Consider the following 23,994-nt stretch of genomic DNA (forward strand, 5'->3'; position numbering starts at 1 on the left):
TCCTGCCTCAGCCTCCCAAGTAGCTGGGATTATAGGTGCCTGCCACCATGCCCAACTAATTTTTTTTTTTTCTTTGAGACAGAGTCTTGCTCTGTCAACAGGCTGGAGTGCAGTGGTGTAAACTCGGCTCATTGCAACCTCTGCATCCCAGGTTGAAGTGATTTTCCTGCCTCAGCCTCCCAAGTAGCTAGGACTACAGGCGCACACTACCACGCCCAGCTAATTTTTCTATTTTTAGTAGAGACAGGGTTTCACCATGTTGGCCAGGATGGTCTCGATCTCTTGATCTCGTGATCCGCACACCTCAGTCTCCCAAAGTGCTGGATTACAGGCGTCAGCTACTGTGCCCAGCCACGCCCAACTAATTTTTGTATAATTTTTTGAGACAGAGTCTTGCCCTATTGCCCAGGCTGGAGTGCAGTGGCATGATCTCGGCTCACGGCAACCTCCGCCTCCCAAGTAGCTGGGACTACAGATGCATGCCACCACGCCCGTCTAATTTTTTGTATTTTTAGTACAGATGGGGTTTCACTATGTTGGTCAGGCTGGTCTCGAACTCCTGACCTCAGGTGACCCACCTGCCTTGGCCTCCCAAAGTTCTGGGATTATAGGCGTGAGCAACTGACCCTGGCCTAATTTTTGTATTTTTTTTTTAGTACAGATGTGGTTGCACCATTTTGGCCAGGCTGGTCTCGAACTCCTGACCTCAGGTGATCCACCCGCCTTGGCCTCCGAAAGTGCTGGGATTACAGACATGAGCCACAGGGCCTGGCCTTTATATATATTTTATACTGCCTAGTTCATGTCTCTACACATAACAAACATGAGAAAAATTAACTTCCTTTGCTTCTGAGAACTCACAGTTAATTCATTCTCATTTATTCTTGTTTTCCAAAAGGAATAAAGACAACTACATTGCTGTACTGATACTTAACATGTGATCTAACATACATGTGAAATTCTGTCTTATAGGAAGCCATGATTTTAAAGCAAATGCATAGGAGAGGCAGTTTTGTTTTAGACAGTAACTACTTTTCTTTCGTGTTCCCTAAAGACACTATCACAAGTTTTCAGAGATACTGAAAATTGAAATGTACCTTATTATCAAAGTTGAACCTGCTCAGATCCCTAGATTCTGTTGCTCTTCTATCGCCATGTGTAAGTGCCCCCTATTAAAAACAAAAATTTCAATCAAGGCACAGGTAACCTTTTACCAGAAAACAGGTACAACAGATCATCATTTACACACAGCCACACAACTCCAAAACTCACCAAACTCTCAAGTCTTTTAGCAACAATAGATGCAAATCTTTGTTCTCCTGCCAGTTCAGAAATCAGAAAGACATACTCAGGAGCAGTAACTTGGTTTGATCTATGAGTACGTCCTGCAACGAAATTTTGTTTTAAAGATCATTGATTGTGTTCGCTGGACAGAGAATATTCTGAGATGTATTCCTAACATTTAACACTAAACTGGTATTGGGAAACCACTAAACAATAAAAATTACAGATAATGTAAAATTACCGTAACACACATAAAACTGCTCAATGACAGAAGTATTAGCATTGCTATCCCAATTTTGCTTAACCACATGTTACTGATGCACAGTTACTCTGGATTTTCCCAAAATTGTTTTTCAAATCATTGGTCACAAGAACATAAAGATGGAGGGAGGAGCTATGGGCCTTTGGTGAAGCTACTGAGGTTGGAAAAGCATATGGAAGTAGCAGCTTCTCTGATATGGACCTAATACATCCTTAAGTTTTATAAGGACACTCCTTGAGGAGCCCTGTTCTTGGAACCCCACAAATTCCCACCACATATATATTTTTTACAACTTGTAAACAAGCAAAAAATGAATCCATAATGCATCATATACTATAAGGTATATATAACACTCCTTAAATGCAAGATCTGAGATTTCAAGATAAGATATAAGACATTAAACAGGATTTTTCTGTTGTTGTTGTTAGAGTGTCACTCTTGTTGCCAAAACTGGAGTGCAATGGTATGATCTTGGCTCACTGCAACCTCCGCCTCCTGGGTTCAAGCAATTCTCCTGCCTCCGCCTCCTGAGTAGCCAGGATTACAGGCATGCGCCACCACGCCCGGCTAATTCTGTATTTTTAGTAGAGACAGGGTTCCTCCATGTTGGTCATCCTGGTCTCGAACTCCCCACCTCAGGTGATCCGCCCACCTTAGCCTGCCAAAGTGCTGGGATTACAGGCGTGAGCCGCCGCGCCCAGCCTGTTTTTGTTTTTTGAGATAAGGTCACGCTCTGTCACCTAGGCTGGAGTGCAGTGGTGAAATTATATCTCACTGCAACCTTGAACTCCTGGACTCAAGTAATCCTCCTACCTCAGCCTCCTGAGTAGCTAGGACTACAGGCACATGCCACCACACCCAGCCAGTTTTTCTTTTTTTTCTTTTTTTTTTTTTTTTTTGAGATGGAATCTCCCTACGTTGCCCAGGCTGGAGCGCAATGGCGTTAGCTCAGCTCACTGCAGCCTGCGCCTCCCAGGTTCAAGTGATTCTCCTGCCTCAGCACCCTAAGTAGCTGGCTGGGATTACAGGTGCGTGCCAACACACCCAGTTAATTTTTGTATTTTTAGTAGAGGCTGGGTTTCACCATGTTGACCAGGCTGGTCTCAAACTATTACCTCAAGTGAACACCCACCTCAGCCTCCCCAAGTGCTGGGATTACAGGCACGAGCCACTGCTTTCAGCTCAGTTTTTCTTTTCTTTTGGTGGAGATAGGGTCTCACTGTGTTGCCCAGGCTGGTCTCAAACTCCCGGACTCAAGTTATCCTCCCACCGTGGCCTCCCAAAATGTTGGGATTATAGGCATGAGCCGCTGTGCCCGGCCTAAACCTAGGTTTTGATATGCACAAATTTACCCCAATGACTCCTAGCTATCCATTAAGTGAAATCCAGTTGTAGGAACTTACCGAATTGTTGAATTGCTCTATCAGCGCTCCAGGGTAATTCTAAAGTCATATGAACTCTTCGCCTTTGATTTTTAGCTCTCCTATCTGCTTGCAATGAAATACCCGAGCTGGCAGCTTCTGAGATGATAGCAATATTCTGTGTCAAATGTAAGGAAAATAAAGTCACTTTTGCATAAGAACAAGCAGGCCAGTGTCTTAAATGAAGTCCTTCAGCAGACTGCCTATTCTCTCCTTCTTTCTCAATAATAAAGACTTCCAGTTTTATTTCCCTGTCTCCCTTACGACTAAGTGTGAACATTCTCCAGCCAGCAAGGTGTAGGTAAAATGTATGATGCACAGGAAATGTCCTTAAAAGTAGGCGACACGCCCTTCTCATCCCCTTGTCTCCTCTCTGTTAGGTAAAATGTAGAGGTACTGACAGAGTCTGGAAAAGGTATCTTGGAATACAAAGGTGACTTGGAAATGGAGGCCCACATAATTAATGAACAACACGGAAGTTGCCTGGGCTTCAAGGGGGCTTACAAGCCCTGCTCCACCTACCCAAATGTGTCCATGAGAGAAATAATCTATCTTATTGCAGTCAACACTTAACAGACTTTATATTTTCTGTTATTTAACAACCAAAACTAATTCCAACTAATGTAATTCCTAATGCATATGGGCCTAGATTCATGAAGCAATTATATAAAATAACTAATACCTGTACATACAATCTTGAAAATACGTAACATTATCTTTTTGTATATGTAATTTTTTGAGACATGGTCTCACTCTGTCACACAAGCTGGAGTGCAGTGGTGCAATCATAGCTCTCTACAGTTTTCACCTCTCAAGCTCAAATGATCCTTTCACCTCAGCCTCCCCAGTAGCTGGGACTGTGGGCATGTGCCATCATGTGACTATTTTCCCTGTACAGAGTGGGGTCCCACTATGTTGCCCAGGCTGGTCTCAAACTCTTGTAATCCTAGTACTTTGAGAGGCCGAGGCAGATGGATCATTTGAGGTCAGGAGTTCAAGACCAGCCTGGCCAACATGGCGAAACCCTGTCTCTACTAAAAATACAAAAATTAGCCAGGTGTGGTGGTGTGTGCCTATCTTCCCAGCTACTCAGGAGGCTGAGGCAGAGAACTGCTTGAACCCGGGAGGTGGAGGTGGCAGTCAGCTGAGATCCAGCCTGGGGGACAAAGTGACGGTCCTTCTCAAACAGTCTACAGAAAGAGTCTCTGGGCCAGCACAGTAGCTCACGCCTATAATCCCAGCATTTTGAGAGGCAGAGGTGGGCACATCACTTGAGGTCCGGAGTTCAAGACCAGCCAGGTCAATATGGTGAAACCCGTCTCTGTCAAAAAATACAAAAATTAGCCAGGCATGGTGGCGCGTGCCTGCAGTCCCAGCTACTCGGGAGGCTGAGGCACAAGAATCACTTGGACCCAGGAGGTGAAGGTAGCAGTGAGTTGAGATCATGCCACTGCACTCCAGCCTGGGCAACAGAATAAGACTCTGTCTCAAAAAAAAAAAAAAGAGTCTCTGGAGGCACCCAAAATCTCTACAATGGTTGGATATGGGAATGTAATCTGTAAGCCATTTACAGTAAATCATTTTAATATAACATGATATAGCAATAAACAGTGAAACCAAAGTTACTAGTAATATGGACACACATAAATATTTTAGTCTCAAAATCAGAATGACATTAGATGTCACAACACCAAGATGAACTAAGAGAACATTTTTTTTTTTTTTGAGACAGTCTCACTCTGTTGCCTAGGTGGGAGTGCAATGGTGCAGTCTTGGCTCACTGCAACCCCTGCCTCCCAGGTTCAAGCTATTCTCCTGCCTCAGCCTTCTGAGTAGCTGGGACTACAGGCACATGCCACCACACCCGACCAATTTTTGTATTTTTAGTAGAGATGGGGTTTCACCACGTTTGCCAGCCTGGTCTTGAACTCCTGACCTCATGATCTGCCCATCTCGGCCTCCCAAAGTGCTGGGATTACAGGCGTGAGCCACCACGCCCGGAGAGAACACAGTATTTTTATAACATGATTAAATATTTCAGAAGCCTCCAAAGCACTCAAGAGCCATATCTAATTCTATGCATTATACACAATACTTATTATATTCAATGATAAAATAATAAAAACATGCAAAATATTCAGTGAGTAAGGGCAATTACTAAAAAAATTTGCGTAATAGCTCTGTTGCCCAGGCTGGAGCGTAGTAGTGCGATCTCGGCTCACTGCAACCTGCACCGCCCAGGGTTAAGCTATCCTCCCACCTCTGCCTTCTGAGCAGCTGGGACTACAGGCATGCACTACCACAACCAGCTAATTTTTTGTATTTTCAGTAGAGACAGGGTTTCACCATGCTGCCCAGGCTGGTCTCAAACTCCAGAGCTCAAGTGATCTGCCCACCTTGGCCTCCCAAAGTGCTGGGATTACAGGCCTGAGCCACCGCACCCAGCCAATACTTACTATATTCAATGATAAAATAATAAAAACACATACAATATTCAGTATGTACAATTACTAAAAAATACAGAATGACAGTACTGAATGGACATGACTTATATTAAAAGGAAAAAAATTCTTCTAAAGCTTAATCTAAATATACAGGCATTGTTCTTTTCACTGAGAAGCATCCCAGTAAAACATACCTTATCTCCATCCATAAATCGTTGTTTTTCTGTGATGTTTAGTATTTCCACAGGCACATCAAGTTCAGATCTTGACTCATAAGATATGCTTCCATCATCATTGCTCACAACCCGTCCCTTGCGGCCAGTCATCTGAGAAGCCAAACAATGTCATTACAATGAAGGTATCTGACTGTGGTGGATGGACTCAGTGCCTCTTTCCTTGAAGACACTTGGGAGATAAGAGCACAGGCTGTGCTGCACCACGCACTGAAGGATACAGAACACTGCAACACAGTCCCTGGAAAAACCTCGACACATGGCCACAATCACAAAAGATGCGTGACAAGTGCAGTAACTAGGACCAGTGGCTTGGGACAGACACTCAGATATTGCAGGCAGCAGTTCATTGGATGTAGGATGGCAACTAAAGTAGAACAAGAATTCTATGATCTAAGAAATTTAGATTATTATGTGAAGATGGTCAAAATACAACTCATTTTACAGGGGTTCAAATGGCAAAAATGTCACCAAGAGATACAGGCCTATTTACCTCAGCAACATTCTCAGGGCCACCAAGTTCATCGATAAGTTCATCCAGGGTATTAGGGGGGAGGTCTTCAGCTAATTTTTCTAGCTTATCAAGCAGGTCTTTCTTCATCTGCTGAGCCCTTTCCACAGCATCCTGACTTGTTATAAGGCTATTGTTACTGTTGGTGTTACTGTTAGCTAGATAAAGAACATTTGTTAAAAGTTAGTACAAAGTTTAAATATTTTTGTTTAAAAGAGTATTTCAAAAAGGAAGTTTCTATATGGATACCTGGTGTACTGTTAGGAGCAGGTGAGATAACTGGCGTAGATGAAAAACTAGGTCGTTTTGATCCAAGACCTGACGCTAATAAGGCACTTTGAATAGAATCTGGATCTATACTTTTCTTCTTTTTTTTCTCTTTGTTTTTCTTGTGGTCTTTTCTGATTAACCAGGGATCTGAGTGTTAAGGAAAGATACGTGTCAAATCATTTGTTAAAACAAGTACAGAATCTTCAAAGGAAACAACCTTTGAAATTTTTTTTTTTTTGAGACGATGTTTCGCTGTTGTAGCCCAGGCTGCAGTGCAATGGCGCAATCTTGGCTTACTGCAATCTCCACCTCCTGGGTTCAAGCGATTCTCCTGCCTCAGCCTCCTGAGTAGCTGGGATTACAGGCATGTGCCACCACACCTGGCTAATTTTGTATTTTTAGTAGAGATGGGGTTTTTCCACGTTGGTCAGGCTGGTCTTGAATTCCCAGCCTCAGGTGATCCACCCACCTCAGCCTCCCCAAATTGCTGGGATTACAGGCATGAGCCACCGCGCCCGGATGAAATTTTTTATATTGTTAACTGGTAACTTATCACCACCTACATTGGTCCATCCATACACCATGGGGTACAAATCCATGTTTTCAAGTTAAAAATAACTGCACGAAATTGAGGTTATCTTCTCACATATATGAGGCTCAAACCTCCAGAAGGTAGATAAGCCTGGAGCTTTCCACCAAGCAAAGATTATAATCTGTGTGATCATTTGTACTATACAGAAGAAAAGGTTTCATATCCCATTTTCAAATATACTGAAATATTATATGCTGTCGAGTATATTTAATATACTGAACTTACCATTTTCATCATCCTCACTAGACTCATCTATAAATGGGTTGAAATCGTCATCATCTCCAGAACTCATGTTTTTAGAGCTCTCATAGTCACTTTCTTCATTATCAGAGGCATCAGATTCACTTCCACTGTTGTCAGAACTGCTACCAGTAAGGCCACCTACTTTTCGTGCTTTTTTGGCTTCTCGAGTTATTTCTTCACCTACCCTCAGCCACAAACAAGAGAGTCAGCCCAAATTCAATGTTTCTTAAGATCCAGTACATCATATTTAGTTCATGAATTAATTCAAATGAAAAGTGCAGAGGAAAAGTATTTATGTAAGTCAAAAAACAAACAGAATTCACAAACCAGCGCTAACCTTTTGGACTTCCATAAAAAATAAGGTTATAAACATTTAGTCTGAAAAAGAAATTGGATACAAAAGTACTAAGTCAAGACTGCCTTCAAGTGCACAAGTTTCAAAACAAATTCAGGACAACAGAGTAAAAGCAGAACCTCTGGCATAGTCACAATTTGACTGTGTATCAGATTTGAGAAGAGGCCTAATAATTACAGGTTTATAGACATAGAACACTTAGAAAATCAATAGAAAATCAATTTATAAAACCTTTTTATTTTTGGAGACAGGGCCTCACTGTTGCCCAGGCTGGAGTACAGTGGCACAATCATAGCTCACTGCAGCCTCGACTTCCCTGGCTCATGTGATCCTCCCACCTCAGCCTCCCAAGTACCTGGGACTACAGGCACATGCGACCATGACATTTTTTTTTTCCCAGTGTCTACTGTCTCCCAGGCTAAAGTGCAGTGGCATAATCTTGGCTCACTGCAACCTCCGCCTCCCGAGTTCAAGTGATTCTAATGCCTCAGCCTCCCGTGTAGCTGGGATTATAAGGCGCCCCTGCCACCAGGCCTGGCTAAGTTTTGTATTTTAAGTAGAGACGGGGTTTTGCCATGTTGGCCAGGCTGGTCTCGAACTCCTGACCTCAGGTGATCCGCCTGCTTCAGCCTCCCAAAAAGCTGGGATTACAGGCGTGAGCCACCGTGCCCAGCGAGAAGTCAACTCCTAAAACCGAAACAGGGCTGGGCGGGATGGCTCACACCTGTAATCCCAGCACTTTGGGAGGCCTAGGTGGGCGCATTGCTTAAGCTCAGGAGTTCGAGACCAGCCTGGCCAACATGGTGAAACCCCGTCTCTACTAAAAATACAAAAATTAGCAGGGCGTGGTGGTGCATGCCTGTAATCCCAGCTCCTTGAACCAAGGAGGCAGAGGTTGCAGTGAGCCAAGATGGTGCCACTGCACTCCAGCTTGGGTAACGGAGACCCTCTCTCAGAAAAAAAAAAAAAAAAAAAAAAAAAAAAAAGAAAAGGCTCTTTTAAAGAAGACTACTGAAACACCCAGCTCTCTATATATTAAAAAACAGGTCTGACAATACAAAGACACAGGTTTTAGTTCCCATGCATCATGAACTATCTTTGTGAACCTAGGAAAACTCTTTAACCTTTAAATCTTTCTGTGCTTTAATGACCTCTGTCTATAAAATTGGAAAAATAAGACCTAATTTCATATGGACCTTTGCCAGGTTATATGGTAGAATGTATATAGCCAAGTGCTTAACACACTGCCAACCACCAGTGAATTGCTCAATTCCTAATTTAAAATGGGGATAACTTGTGCATTCAAAATCGTACAAGTGACAGTGAAAATCTGGAACCATTTGTGAATTCATGGAAGGCAGTTCATTCCCAAAATACAGCCACTTTAAAATGCTTATATTTTAATTTCAACTCTATTTTCGACGTCAACTATTTTTTCTTTCTTTTTTTTTTTTTTTGAGATGGAGTCTCACTCTGTCACCCAGGCTGGAGTGTAGTGGTGCTATCTCGGCTCAATGCAAGCTCCGCCTCCTGGGTTCACAACATTCTCCTGCCTCAGTCTCCCGAGTAGCTGGGACTACAGGCGCCCACCATGATGCCCGGCTAATTTTTTGTATTTTTAGTAGAGATGGGGTTTGTGTTAGCCAGGATGGTCTCGATCTCCTGACCTCGTGATCTGCCCACCTCAGCCTCCCAAAGTGCTGGCATTACAAGGTGTGAGCCACCACGCCTAGCCTATTTTTTCTTTTTTAAAGTACTCACCTTTCCGCTTCTTTATTTTATTTTCTTTACAAGGACTATCTCTCGGTGAACTGTTGTTACTTGGAGCTGTCAAATCAATTCCTAGTAAACTATAAAGTTTTTTCCTGTCTGGAGCAGGAAAATGTTTTTCAATGAGTGACTGCAACACACCTCTGTAGGAGAGAAACAGCAACAATTACTGCTTCAGTTGACAAAATAATTATATGTAAAGTATTATTAAATATATTAAAATATATCTTTTTCAGTTTTACAAAATACTGATAAACGAGCTCAAATAAATTTTAATTTTCTAGCCCAAAGCTGTCCAACTAAATAATAAGAATGCAAGCCAAACCACATACACAATTATTGTATTTTCTGGTAGCTTACATTAAAAAAGTAAAAAAAAAATAAATAAAACTGGTGGAACTAATTTTAATAATACATTTTATTTAACTCAATATACCATGTCAACACATGTTTTACATTCTTTTCTCTTAAGGAGTCTTTGAAACCTGGCTCAGTACACATATAATAACATCTCAATACGGACCAGTCATTTCAACTCCTCAATAGCCACATGTGACAAGTGGCTGCCATTCTGGACATGGTAGTTCTAGGCAATTATGTACAGAAAAATATAGATTAGCAGGTGTATGTCTTGCTTTTTTTTTTTTGAGATGGAGTCTCTCTGTCACCCAGGCTGGAGTGCAATGGTGCAATCTCAGCTCACTGCAACCTCCGCCTCCTGGGTTCAAGCAATTCTTCTGCCTCAGCCTCTCCAGTAGCTGGGATTACAGGTGCCCACCACCACGCCTGGCTAGTTTTTGTATTTTTAGTAGACACGGGGCTTCACCGTGTTGGCCAGGCTGGTCTCAAACTCCTGACCTCTGGTGATCCGCCAGACTCAGCCTCCCAAAGTGCCTGGATTACAGGCGTGAGCCCCATGTACTGCTTTAAAAGGAGCATTTGAATGCATCCCGAGGCACAAAATAGTAGAGTAGCAAGTTTATTTTGCTCAGTTTACTACGAGTTCGAATTTGGAGGTTAGGCAAACTAAAAACAATGCCTAAAACATTTTAAAATCTATTTCTGAAGATCTCATGCTTATTTTCAACTTTTAAAGTAGACTTTGTTTATTTTTTTTTTGAGACAGGGTCTCACTCTGCCGCCCAGAGTGGAGTGTAGTGGGTGCGATCGTGGCTCACTGCAACCTCCACCTCACGGGTTCAAGGGGTTCTCCTGCCTCAGCCTCCCAGGTAGGTGGGACTACAGGGCGTGTGCCACCACACCCAACTAATTTTTTTATTTTTAGTTGAGATGGGGTTTCACCATTTTGGCCAGGCTGGTCTCGAACTACCGACCTCAAGTGATGCGCCCACGTTGACCTCCCAAAGTGCTGAGATTACAGCTGTGAGCCATCATGCTCAGCCAACTCATAAAGCAGACTTCGTTATATTAGGACAAACTATAGTTACTGTTCCTGTGGATAACGGTAATTTCAAATACAGTACACTAAAACTGAAACTAAACCAAGCTGTCACAGATTTCCAAGATGTACAAGACAAACAAAATCAAGCCCTTCTGTTAGTTCACATACTCTGTGTAATACTGGCAAAATGCTCAACATTTTAGGATTATGAGATTTCTGTTATTGTTTTCCAATAGATACACTGTTACAAAAAAACAGAAAACTCAGATCAAGAAAACTTAAAGATGATGCAGGTGAATCAAAAGTTTTGTCTCCAGGAAATGCCCACATCGCAACTAATGTAAGTAAGAACTCAAAAAGAAAAACAAAAACATTACTTGGCGGTTGAAACAAAATCATTCAATTCTCCCCCGCCCTCTTCCAAAGCTTCTAATGTTCTAGCTTCTCCTGTAGACTGCAGACCAATTACAACACACTGGAGAAAAAAGAAAACATGTTAATTACAAATAATAATGTTTGTGGCTTCTTACCAAGACATATTTTAAACATTTAGCTAAACAAAGATTTCAAACAAGAATGTCCTCATTATTATAAAACACACATTTGTTTTACTTATTTCTTCTATATATTTGAGACAGGTTATGTGTCAAAAATTTAGGCAGGAGATAGGATTACAGACAGTAGTAAGTATGAGTGAAGCCCCTGCCCTTGTAGAGTTTATAGTATCTTATGCTTTAAGTAGATAAATATTCACCAAAAAGAAAAAACCTTAACGCAATACACATCCATATGTTACCAGTGCTACCAGCTATGGATGACCAATTATAGTGATGTTTACTTTGTTATACTTTTCTGAACTCTCTAAATTCTCTAAGCAGGCATTGCTTTTATAATTTTAAGAAATGTATTTTTTAGAAGTTTTACTATCCTTTAGGAAAACCAGATTTTACAAGCAGAAAACCTCAGCACCCACAAAGACTAAACAACATAACCCCAAAACAATCTCTTAATGAGTTCTTCTACTTACTTTTCCATTCTTGATTTCCTCTCGAGCTAGTTGCACAACCCTTTTAACTTTGGATGCTATGCATAAGTATTTGAAGAACCTCTGGTGAGCAGACCAGAATTGACCCCACATGGACTTCTTCATTCGTTGCTCAGCATCAATCAGATCTGCAGCTTGCTGAAACCGCTCTCTGGCGATGACCCACTGAAGATACATAATCAACATTTTAGACACTTCATCTCTGAGTCTAGTTATTTAAAAATACCAATTAAATCAAAATAATGTTAAGTGCAAGGCCATTTAATATTAATTTAATAAATCATCTTTAGTAACTTGGGAATCTATTTCTCAGGATACTCACACAGTTGTCTCAAGTTTCTTATTACCTAATGGAGTCATTTTAGAAAATAATGTGATTTTAAGAACTATGCAACTGAAATAAATGGCTATAACTTATGAATTACCTTAACAAAACGAAAACATGGACAATCTGAAATATAAGAACACTGGTTAGGCCAGGCGCAGTGGCTGATGCCCAGCACTTTGGGAGGCTGAGGCAGGTGGATCGCTTGAGCCCAGGAGTTCCAGATCACGCTGGGCAACACTGTAAAACCTCATCTCTACCAAAAAATACAAAAATCAGCCAGGCACATTGACTCGTGCCTGCAGTCCCTGCTACTCAGGAGGCAGAGTTCGGAGGACTCCTTGAACCTGGGAGGTAGAGGTTGCAGTAAGCCAAAATCACACCACTGTACTTCAGTCTGGGCGACAGAGTAAGACCCTGCTTCAATTAAAAAAACAAACAAACAAAAAAAACAAAACCAAAAAAACCACAATGGTTAAACAGCCTATCATCTGGTAACTCATCTGTTTTTTTTTTTTTTTTTGTCTGTTTTTGTTTTTGTTTTGCAATGGAGTCGCCCTCTGTTACCCAAACTGGAGTGCAGTGGCACCATCTTGGCTCACTGCAACCTCCGCCTCCTGGGTTCAAGCAATTCTCCTGCCTCAGCCTCCCCAAGTAGCTGGCACTACGGGCACGCGCCACCATGCCCAGCTAATTTTTTTGCGTATTTTTAGTAGAGATGAGGTTTCAACATGTAGGCCAGGCTGGTCTTGAACTCTTGACTTCAGGTGACCTGCTTGCCTCAGCCTCCCAAAATGCTGAGGCACGAGACACCGTGCCTGGCTTCATCTGTTGTTTTATAGTAGAAATACATTCCCATGGGCAGGAGGCATTGCAATCGCCAAAACTAACAGAAACATTATCAGATACATTAAATAAACACTAGGAATTAAGAAAAATTCCTCACCAGCTTGACAGCTTTGTTATACATTTTAACATAGCTCTGAGAAAGAAGAACTTCCTCAATTTTGAAGGTCACTCCAGTAAAGCTCAGCTGTCGAGCAATGTACATTCCTCTAAGCTTCATATCCATAGCGACTATTTCCATGGCACCAACTCCTCTGAATAAAATTAAAACATACAGTAACTACCAATACAGTAGAATTTTAACATACAGAGAATGGGCTTTAGGAATAACACATTTCTGAGATTGCTACTGAGAAGAGTATATACCATAAACTGCATTACCTCCGTTCTACTGCTTGAATAAAATCACTGAATTCTCTAAATGGAGTACCCTCACCCCATATGCCAAGACGGTTCATATAGGCCATGTTGCGTGGTTCAGAAGCACCTGAAAATCGCACAAATGCAATATATTATAGTTGAAAAAATAACCTACAATATATATTTTTAAATAAATAAATACTCACCAGTTGCACTAGCATAAACAACCCTGGCTTTTGGCAATTTGTTCTGAAGCTCTAAAACTGCTAAGCCTGTCTTGGTTGGCTTTGAAGAACCAACAGGACATAAGTTTTTGGCTTTATGACACTCATCAAACACTATCTAAATGGAATGAATTAAGGAATGTTATCACATTAGTATTAAGAATCTCCAGTCTTTCAAGAAGAGTTAACTTTTATTTCCCTGAGGCCTTCTGATTGCCTACTTCATGACTGCAAATACAAAGGAAGTCCTATGGGCCTTTCCCCAGTTACATCCTCCTCCCTCTCTAGCCTCAAAGACATTCACTGAATTTGGAATTTAAACCAGCAATTTGCCTCTAAATTAGAACAGAGAAAAGAACCCACTGCAGCAAGAAATTGTTATCTGGTAACTTGTAAAAGTAGAAGCATGATTGGTAACCAACTTAATCAGCATTTCAAAAAGTGACGTTCCTCATGAAGGACAGTTAAAAGATATACTGTGAACAAGTTTGGGACCACTAAGTTCTAACAGTTTTCTTTCCCTTAGTCTTCTCGGGTATTCTGCTATCTAAATATGCAATGTTAATCCTCAAAAGGGGAATACAGTATTCAGTATTCCTCGTATCTATTAACATTTTTCTAAACCAGGAGGTTAAACATTGGCCTCCTATCTGACAGGTAAAAAAACCGAATCAACTTTCCAATCCCTTTGGACACTAGGTAATCATTAAAGTTTTCACTCCAGCAACTCGTTTAATCTCAAGATTCCTGTTTCCCAAAGGTCTACTCTTTTATAATTTTCTTGTCGTTAAAAAATAGAAAAATATTTGCCATAAAGGATACCACTCCATCGAAGTCATCACCGCACCAATGCAGAAGTTGTTTTAACCTAGTTTTATACTTGCCGCCAGACTGGCTTTCACCAATAAGTGAAGAGTAAGTAGCAAAAATAACACCCTTTTTCACACTCCCATTATGTTTGGAAGAAATTTTTCCGTATTTAAACTAAAAAAGAAAACAAAAGAATTTAGTTAATTAGTATACCTTTCTCTCTGAAACATTTATCCCAACTAAACATTCACAAGCAGGAACTCTTGTTAGGCCCATGACAGGCTTCAGAAAACACAAAAGTACAGAGATGCAAATTTATTTGTATAAATGTACACAACACAAACACACAACTTTATAGTACAAAAATCCAGTTTTTGGTAGGGCACAGTGGCTCACACCTGTAATCCCAACACTTTTGGAAGTCAAGGTGGGTGGATTGCTTGAGCTCAGGAGTTCCAAGACCAGCCCGGCCAACATAGTGAAACCCCATCTCTACAAAAAATACAAAAATTTGCCAGGCATCGTGGCACGTGTCTGCAGTCCCAGCTACCACACAGGTAGGAGAACTGCTTGAGCCTGGGAGACGGAGGCTGCAGTGAGCCGAGATTGTGCCACTGCACTTCAGCCTGGGAAACAGAGCTGAGATTTTTTTTTTTTTAATCCAGTTTTCAAAGTCTTAAAAACTTTAACACCACAAAAAAAAAAAAAAAAAAAAAAACTAAAAACCAGACAAACTCCCCCATAAGAAAAAAAGTCACAATTTACAAATATTTATTGTGCACTTACTATATGCAAAACACTGATTAATTTCTGATACGTAAGAATTATGAGTAGTTGTTAATGTGTCTAATACTACTATGAAATAAAAAAAAAACATTCTAGATGCCACTTACATCCTTTTAGTTCTGAATTGCATACAGTCATTCAAGACACAGTACTTTATAGCTACAAATCCACCCAGTAAAACCCACCCTAACAAGCCACTATTTAGGGCAACACTGAATTCAACTTAGGAGTCACATGGGAAGTAAAGGTGCAGTTACTTGTTTTCAAAGGGCTACTAGGGAGGCCCTTCCAGGAACCCTATCAGTCCATTTTAACCTTATAACACCAACAATTGGTGCATGCATAGTAAGTCAATAAAGATTTGCTAACTGAACCTTAACATTCTAAAACACACTGGCACACACTGTCTTTCAGCTCACAGAATTGTTTTCATGCGAGCAGAGGTACAGGTAACGCAAGTCCATTAGCTGTACAAATACTGAAACCAGTCTGCCCAAGCCATAACTATCTACATCGCATATGATTTGGTGACCTATAGTGCAAGGTATGTCACCTGTCTAAACTGTACCCTTATGGCATATAAACTATAAAAGAAAGATAAAAATAACACTGAAAATTGAGAGAATCAACTAGTGTGCACTGTACACTTAAGAGGACATCTCAATTCGGACTGGTCATTTACACTGCTCAATAGCCACAGGTGATGAGTGGCTACTGCCTGTCAGTGTTTAGCACATAGGAATCCACAAACCAACAATAGTGGCTAGCACTCACTATGCTTTCTGTGGAGTAACATCAAAGTTTTCCAAAAAGTTTCCCCTTATATACATAGCTATTATTATTGTCATCTCATAGATGAGTCAGTATTTATTGAATGACCAACTGAATAAAAAGATTTCATACCTTATTTAATGAATGAACCAAAATGTTTTTTGCTCCAATATCTCTTAAATCTCTTTCAGCATCATACTTTAAGTCATTTGAAACACTAAACCTGCCAAAATATTAAAAAGCACAAATTAAATACAAATTATATCATTCTAGAATTCAGGAATTAATAAAGCCAGGTCTTGACACTTAAAAAAAAAAAAAAAAGAAAAAGAAAATACACTTACTCATTAAAACCCATCCCACTGAGTGCAGTGGCTCACACCCGTAATCCCAGCACTTTGGGAGCCTGAGGCAGGAGGACTGCTTGAGCCCAGGAGTTCGAGACCAGCCTGAGCAACACAGGAAGAGCCCGTATCTACAAAAAATTAGCCAAGCATGGTAGTGCACGCCTGTAGTCCCAGCTACTCAAGAGGATGAGGCAGGAGAATTGCTTGAACCCCTGAGGTAGAGGCTGCAGTGAGCCATGAATATGCCACAGCACTCCAGCCTGGGTGACAAAGATCCTGTCTTGATGCAGAAGGGGGATCCCATCCCCACATGCTAAAGTAATTACTAACAAAATCTTCCATAGCCAGTTCTTTTTAATTTTCGTTTTTATTTATTTTTGAGATGGAGTCGCACGCTGTCGCCCAGGCTGGAGTGCAGTGGAACAATCTCAGCTCACTGCAAGCTATGCCTCCTGGGTTCACACCATTCTCCTGCCTCAGCCTCCCGAGTAGCTGGGACTACAGGCGCCCACCACGACACCCGGCTAATTTTTTGTATTTTTAGTAGAGACGGAGTTTCACCGTGTTAGCCAGGATGGTCTCGATCTCCTAACCTCGTGATCCGCTGCGCCTGGCCCACAGCCAGTTTTTAAACACTTACCACAATGCTCGTTTTCTACTCAACAAATAATTTTCATAGATGATTCCTGCTATTGTCCTTCCTTTTCCTACACCAGCACCGTCACCTATTAAGAAGCCAGCACGATCTCCATTAGGTAGGAAAGTTTCATGTTGCTGAAAAACAAAAGGCTGGTAATTAATATAATCCTTCAGATATTTTGGTGATCAATCTTTCATACACTGTTTTAGGAATAGGAATATATTGATGTTATGTTGTTTTGTATATGTATTTTGTGACTTTATTTTTACATAAATTTCATAAAGTTGTGGATTTTTTTTTGAGACGGAGTCTCGCTCTGTTGCCCAGGCTGGAGTGCAGTGGCACGATCTTGGCTCACTGCAACCTCTGCCTCCCAGGTTCACACCATTCTCCTTCCTCAGCCTCCTGAGTAGCTGGGACTACAGGCGCCCGCCACCACGCCTGGCTAATTTTTTGTATTTTTAGTAGAAACAGGGTTTCACCATGTTAGCCAGGATGATCTCGATCTCCTGACCTCGTGATCTGCCCGCCTCAGCCACCCAAAGTGCTGGGATTACAGGCGTGAGGCACCGCACCCAGCCAAATTTTATAGTTTTGGCTTTTAATGTGGATACTTTCTTTTTTCTTTTCTTTTTTTGAAACGGAGTCTCGCTCTGTCGCCAGGCTGGAGTGCAGTGGCACAATCTCGGCTCACTGCAACCTCCGAATTCCTGTTCAAGCTATTCTCCTGCCTCAGCCTCCCGAGTAGCTGGGATTACAGGCATGCACCACCACGCCCAGCTAATTTTTTGTATTTTTAGTAAACAGGGTTTCACCACGTTGACCAGGATGGTCTCGATCTCCTGACCTCATGACGCACCCGCCTCGGCCTCCCAAAGTGCTGGGATTACAGGCGTGAGTCACTGCGCCTAGCTCAATGTGAATACTTTCTACATATTTACTGTATATTATTTCCTGCTACTCTTCCATGCACCAGGTAATGAAAAAGTTAACAAATTGGTGAGGAGCCCGCCATACCCCTTATCAACGCTTGCAGAATCAAACAAAGTTTTCTTTTGTTTGTTTTTGTTTTTGTTTTGTTTTGTTTTTGAGACAGTTTTGCTCTTGTTGCCCAGGCTAGAGTGCAATGGCACAATCTCAGCTCACTGCAACCCCCGCCTCCTGAGTTCAATTGATTCTCCTGCCTCAGCCTCCTGAGTAGCCGGGATTACAGGCATGTGGCCACCACACACAGCTAGTTGTTGTATTTTTAGTAGAGACGGGGTTTCACCATGTTGGCCAGGCTGGTCTCGAACTCCCGACCTCAGGTGATCCGCCAGCTTCAGCCTCCCAAAGTGCTGGGATTACAGGTATGGGCCACTGTGCCCGGCCAGTGGTTTTTTTCTTTTTTTGAGACAGTCTCACTCTGTCGTCCAGGCTGGAGCGCAGTGGCACAATCTCGGCTCACTGCAACCTCCACCTCCTGGGTTCAGGTGATTCTCCTGACTTAGCTTCCCGAGTAGATGGCACTACAGGTGTGCACCACAATGCCTGGCTAATTTTTGTATTTTTGGTAGAGACAGGGTTTCACCACGTTGGCCAGGCTGGTCTCAAACTCCTGACCTCACGGTGACCCGCCTGCCTTGGCCTCCCAAAGTACTGGGATTCGGCCGGGCACGGTGGCTCACACCTGTAATCCCAGCACTTTGGGAGGCCGAGGTGGGTGGATCACGAGGTCAGGAGATCGAGACCATTTTGGCTAACACGGTAAAATCCCATCTCCACTAAAAATAGAAAAAATTAGCCGGGCATGGCGGTGGGCACCTGTAGTCCCAGCTACTCGGGAGGCTGAGGCAGAAGAATGGCGTGAACCTGGGAGGCGGAGGTTCCAGTGAGCCAAGGTCGTACCACTGCACTCCAGCCTGGGCGACACAGCGAGACCCCGTCTCAAAAAAAAAAGTGCTGGGATTACAGGCGTGAGCCACCATGCCCAGCCAAATTAAAAGTTTTATATCACACAAAATATGGAGTATAAATGGCTATTTTGGTCATTACTTATTTTACAGATATGGAATATGACTGAAATCATTTCAAGACAACTGTTTAACTCTACCTCACATCGTTTTAAAAGCCCACACAACACCCCACTGTCCAATAATATCACAGTTTATGCAATTACCCCCCAATAATGTGGATGCTCAAATCTTTTCCAGCTGGGGGGACAAAAGGTACAACAAATATCATTCTGCATATGTTCTTATCTAACAGTTTTAGGGAACACACTCCTAGGAATGGGTATATATACACACACATATACATATATATAATTTTTTTTTTTTTTGAGACGGTCTCGTTCCCATCACCCAGGCTGGAGTGACAAGATCACAGCTTACTGCAGCCTTGACTTCCCAGGCTGAGGTGATTCCCCTACCTCAGCCTCCCAAGAAACTGGGACTACAGGCGCGTGCCACTACACTCAGCCAAATTTTTGTATTTTTCGTAGACATGATGTTTCACCATGTTACCCAGACTGATCTTGAACTCCTGGGCTCAAGCAATCCACCCACCTCAGCCTCCCAAACTGCTGGGATTGCAGACATGAGCCACTGCGCCTGGTCGATATACATATTTTTAATTTTAACAGATATTCCCAGTAAATTCCAAGAAAGTTATAACATTTGCCATTTCCACTGGAAATGCACTATCTGTATCTCTGCTACACTTCTAAAATTTAATTTTCCAACACATTAAACTTTCATAAAAATCACATTTACAAGGTTTTCATACAAGGAAAAGTTACCTTTAGATTGAAACAACTATGTTATACAGAATAGGATAAAATAATTATTGTATTAATTATGAAATATTATTGCTTACCTGGGCTGCATATGTAATTGCCTCAAGCTGCAATGCTGATAACCAGCCATTATCAATGGTTTCCTCAGAAATGGATGTTTTGTACCAAACATCAGGAGGAGTAACACTGGATAAAGAGCTGGTTTCCACTACAGCATCTGGATGACGTAGGCCAATTTTTACTAAACAAAAATGTAAAAACATTTTATTTTAACTATTCTAAGTAATAACATTTCCAGTTTCATTATAAGATAGTTCAATGTTTTTCTTATAACATAGAAAAAAATAATTAAAAAGTATTCACTCTGGGCTTCCATAAAAAGTAACTGATGATAAATACTATCTATATTTGACTAAAATGATTTATCAACTACATATGGTTAAAACAGAGATTTGGGCCAGGTGGGTGGCTCACGCCTGTAATCCCAGCACTTTGGGAGGCCGAGGTGGAGGGATCACTTGAGGTCAGGCGTTCAAGACCAGAATGGCCAACATAGCAAAACCTTATCTCTACTAAAAATACAAAAATTAGCTGGGCACGTTGGCACGAGCCTGTAATCCCAGCTGCTCAGGAGGCTGAGGAACGAGGATTGCTTGAACCCAGGAGACGGAGGTTGCAGTGAGCCGAGACTGCCACTGCACTCCAGCCTGAGTGATGGAGTGAGACTCTGTCTCAAAAAATAAATAAATAAAATTAAATAATAAATAAAATAAAAGTGATTTGCTGATTAAAAAAAAGATCTAAAAAAACACCAACTTGGTTCATACCAGCAGGTTCTCTAGTAGTAACAGAACATAATGCCAGATTAAGGAGTTCAGTTACTTCAAGCATTCATTCAGTAAAACAAAAGTTTGCAATATAATTTTATTTTGAGGCTAGGCATGAAGGTTCATGCTTATAATCTCAGCACTTTGGGAGGCCAAAGCAGGAGTATCATTTGAGGCCAAGAGTTCAAGACCAGCCTTGGCAATATAGTGAGACCCTCATCTCTACAATTAAAATCCAAAAATTAGCTGGGCATGGTGGTGGGACCTGTGGTCCGAGCTACTCAGGAGGCTGAGGCAGGAGGATTGCTTGAGCCTTGAAGGCTGAGGCTACAGTGAGCTAAGACTGCACCACTGCCTGGCTGGGCATGGTGGCTCACGCCTGTAATCCCAGCACTTGGGAGGCCAAGGTGGGTGGATCTCCTGAGGTCAGGCATTCGAGATCAGCCTGGCCAACACGGTGAAACCCCATCTCTACTAAAAATACAAAAATCAGCCAGGCATGGTGGTGCACACCTGTAATCCTAGCTACTCAGGAGGCTGAAGCACAAGAATTGCTAGAATCCAGGAGGAATCCTGGGAGGTGGAGGTTGCAGTGAGGCAAGAGCATGCCACTGCACTCCAGACTGAGTAAAGAGCCAGACCCCATCTTAAAAAGAAGAATATATTTTACTTTGAAAAGTATTCGAAAGACAAACTTGGCTATAAAATTAAACAACCAAGTCCCCAAAAGGTACAACATGAATACATTAAAATAATGATCTGGAAGCTTTTTCTGTAAAGGGTCAGAGAATGATTTTGCCATTTTAGGCCATCCTGTCTCTTGTACAACTACTTAACATTGCCATTGTAGTGTCAACGCAGCCATAGATAATAAGTAAACCAATAAAACCTTATTTACTATAAAAGAGGGAGTGGTGCAGATTTAGTTTGCTGTCCTCTGGTTTAAAGGGCCATAAACTCTTTCAATCCTTTTGCAAAATGATTATTGGAATAAAAAATACAGAAGTTCAGATAGGACTCCTAAAATTCATTGCAGGTGACCAGAAAAGGATGGAATCTTGAGTCTATCAGTAGTTGATAAAAAAAAAAAAGAATTGTAGTTCAATTCAAATGGTATTATTAGTGGTTTTTTATACAAATCAAGACTACATGAAAGACAAATTCTAGACATAGATTTGTTTCCTATAATGAAAAAGTGAAAATTTTATGCAAATATTAAAAACCTAATTTTCAACTTCATACAGTGGCTGCTAAAAAAAGAACCATGTTATACAAAAGGGAGAAACAAAGTTAATTAAAAACTATGGAATTCAAACAGCACAATTATTTTTATAACTTCAATGTTTTTACAATTTTAGACAAGTTGTATTAAATATCTTAGCTTTATATATCTTTACAATTACCTTTGATTTTTATAATCACTACTCCTATGAACAAAATTAAAATAAAATCCAAGCTTCTTTAGTTTTGGTTTTAAAAGACTTTGACCTAAAACAAGATTCTAAATTTATATGGAAAAAACAAAACAAAACAAAAAGAACCAAAGAAACCACAGGAAAACTTTGATGTAAATATCTGACAACTCCCAAAGACATACATTTTATTGGCATGTATTCTGCATAGGTTTCTGCATGACCCATTTCTTCTTCATCTTCTTCCTCTGGTTCATCATCTTCTTTTACAACAGGAACCTTCTGCAACACAGAAAGAGCACAATCAATCCCAAATCCAGGGACCAGACGCCCAGCCAACACACAGAAAAACTCTCTTGTAGGAACACCTACAAATTTCCATCATGGAAACATGACGCGTCACCTCAACACTCCCTAAAATCTGGGCCACACTTTGTGGCTTTCCTGCTTCTCCAATAATGAACACAGACAACGAGGACCTACTCTGTCTCTTACCCACAAATGGGTCACCACAAGACTCCATGTCCTTCCGGCCACCATCACGTCAAGCTACTTTCCCCTTCAATACTGCCTACCACCCCTCCTTGATGCCCAGAACTCTCTCTGCACTCAGACTTCGCCTTCATTCTAGTTCCAGGAGAAACAGCAAGCAGTGTGTCTGGCTCTTACTAGTGCAGAACTGGAGTGAAAAGAACTAGTGCAAAGGTGGATTGGCCCCAAAGGACCCTGCATCACCACAAGCAAGGCCTCTCAGTCTCACATCTCACCTTCTTCTCAGTTCACTTCTATTTGTCTGCTTTCCCGCATATCCTAAAACCAAAACCCCAGAAGACTGGAGTTTATTTTAGAGGCCCTTATGAAGAACAGAAAAATTTACTTCAGACTTCTGTGTCTCCACAGTTGCAATTGTGATCATATATAAGATGGCCATATAATTTTCCAAACCCTGGCACATTTGAGTTGGTGAGCTATTGAGGATTACACTGAGAAAACAGAAGTAAACCCAGACTGTCCTCGGCAAACCACGTGAATGGTCACCACAGTTATGCTTCCCTTTTCTTCCTCTACAGGATCTTAAAGGAATACAGGAAGATCCGGAACAAGCCACTTTTCATTACCAGTACAATCATTAGGCAACTGTTTATTAACATGCACTTGTTCAGGGAAGAATATAAAGAAACTGTTGTGAAACTCAGTACGCCAAGGGAAGAGGACAACAAAAACCTACAAGTTAAGGCAAATTAAGGCAAGATCAAGACAGCATTAAAAGTGAAGGACAGGCTCTTTTTTCATTTACCTCAGAATCTAGAGCAGAATATGGTTGCAAATAGATAATAAACGTGAAAAGGAAAAGAAGTGGGACATAACCATCCAATCAACATTAACCTATGGAGTCTTTAGATAAAATTTAAGAACTTGGAATGTTCTCAGAAATTATGCTAAAATAAAACTCAATTTCAGAAATTCGAGGCAAAATATGACTGGCCAAATGAATAGATTTGAATCCCAATTCTGCTGTTATTTAATTGTGTAGTCTGTTTTTTAATTTAGGCAAATTACCTAAATTCTGGGTCCTCTCCAACCCCACCGTCTAACTCTGTCCTCACTTATACAATATAAATGTATTCTATGTTAAGATAAGCAGCCTCCTTTCTCCCTCCATCCTTTATTCTCCTACCTAGAGTTTTTTAAAATCATCATAAAATTGATGATAATTGAATAACTGAAGGATAAGTTGGTAATACTGAAGGACCACTATATCCAGGGAACAAACAAGTAATACCTTGAAGCCAGGTGCATGTGAGATGGCAACTGACATCAAATTTAGGTCAAAGAGATAACTCGGGTGAGGGAGACCATGGTACCTGAGAAATGTTTGCCCAACACACCATGTAGATGTTCACTACACAATGCTGGGCAAATCTTACTAGATGGGGAACGTGGGCCTGAGGTTGTCAGGTACTCCCATTTTTCAAAATAACCGGGAAATCAGGATTTGTATATGTCAGCAAACAAATTCAAAATTCTTCAAAATACC

General features: G+C 41.3%; 1 protein-coding gene across 8 annotated transcripts in view; it reads right to left on the reverse strand.

Moving 5' to 3' along the window:
- Nucleotides 1-23,994, reverse strand: part of SBNO1 (strawberry notch homolog 1) — a 74,288-nt gene that overhangs the window by 25,090 nt on the left and 25,204 nt on the right. For all 8 annotated transcript variants that reach the window (XM_063647182.1, XM_063647179.1, XM_063647178.1 and 5 more), the window contains 18 exons: nucleotides 22,142-22,238; nucleotides 19,798-19,958; nucleotides 16,942-17,075; nucleotides 16,087-16,177; nucleotides 14,410-14,571; nucleotides 13,570-13,705; nucleotides 13,385-13,490; nucleotides 13,104-13,257; nucleotides 11,815-11,997; nucleotides 11,165-11,262; nucleotides 9,377-9,528; nucleotides 7,243-7,440; nucleotides 6,405-6,572; nucleotides 6,138-6,313; nucleotides 5,606-5,737; nucleotides 2,950-3,085; nucleotides 1,273-1,385; nucleotides 1,098-1,169 (listed from right to left, as the gene is read on the reverse strand). In XM_063647182.1, coding sequence (XP_063503252.1) covers nucleotides 1,098-1,169; nucleotides 1,273-1,385; nucleotides 2,950-3,085; nucleotides 5,606-5,737; nucleotides 6,138-6,313; nucleotides 6,405-6,572; nucleotides 7,243-7,440; nucleotides 9,377-9,528; nucleotides 11,165-11,262; nucleotides 11,815-11,997; nucleotides 13,104-13,257; nucleotides 13,385-13,490; nucleotides 13,570-13,705; nucleotides 14,410-14,571; nucleotides 16,087-16,177; nucleotides 16,942-17,075; nucleotides 19,798-19,958; nucleotides 22,142-22,238 — 2,469 coding nt within the window. The remainder of the gene's footprint in view (nucleotides 1-1,097; nucleotides 1,170-1,272; nucleotides 1,386-2,949; nucleotides 3,086-5,605; nucleotides 5,738-6,137; nucleotides 6,314-6,404; nucleotides 6,573-7,242; nucleotides 7,441-9,376; nucleotides 9,529-11,164; nucleotides 11,263-11,814; nucleotides 11,998-13,103; nucleotides 13,258-13,384; nucleotides 13,491-13,569; nucleotides 13,706-14,409; nucleotides 14,572-16,086; nucleotides 16,178-16,941; nucleotides 17,076-19,797; nucleotides 19,959-22,141; nucleotides 22,239-23,994) is intronic.

This window comes from Pongo pygmaeus, chromosome 10 (genome assembly GCF_028885625.2).
Source record: "Pongo pygmaeus isolate AG05252 chromosome 10, NHGRI_mPonPyg2-v2.0_pri, whole genome shotgun sequence".
Taxonomy (NCBI): domain Eukaryota; kingdom Metazoa; phylum Chordata; class Mammalia; order Primates; family Hominidae; genus Pongo; species Pongo pygmaeus.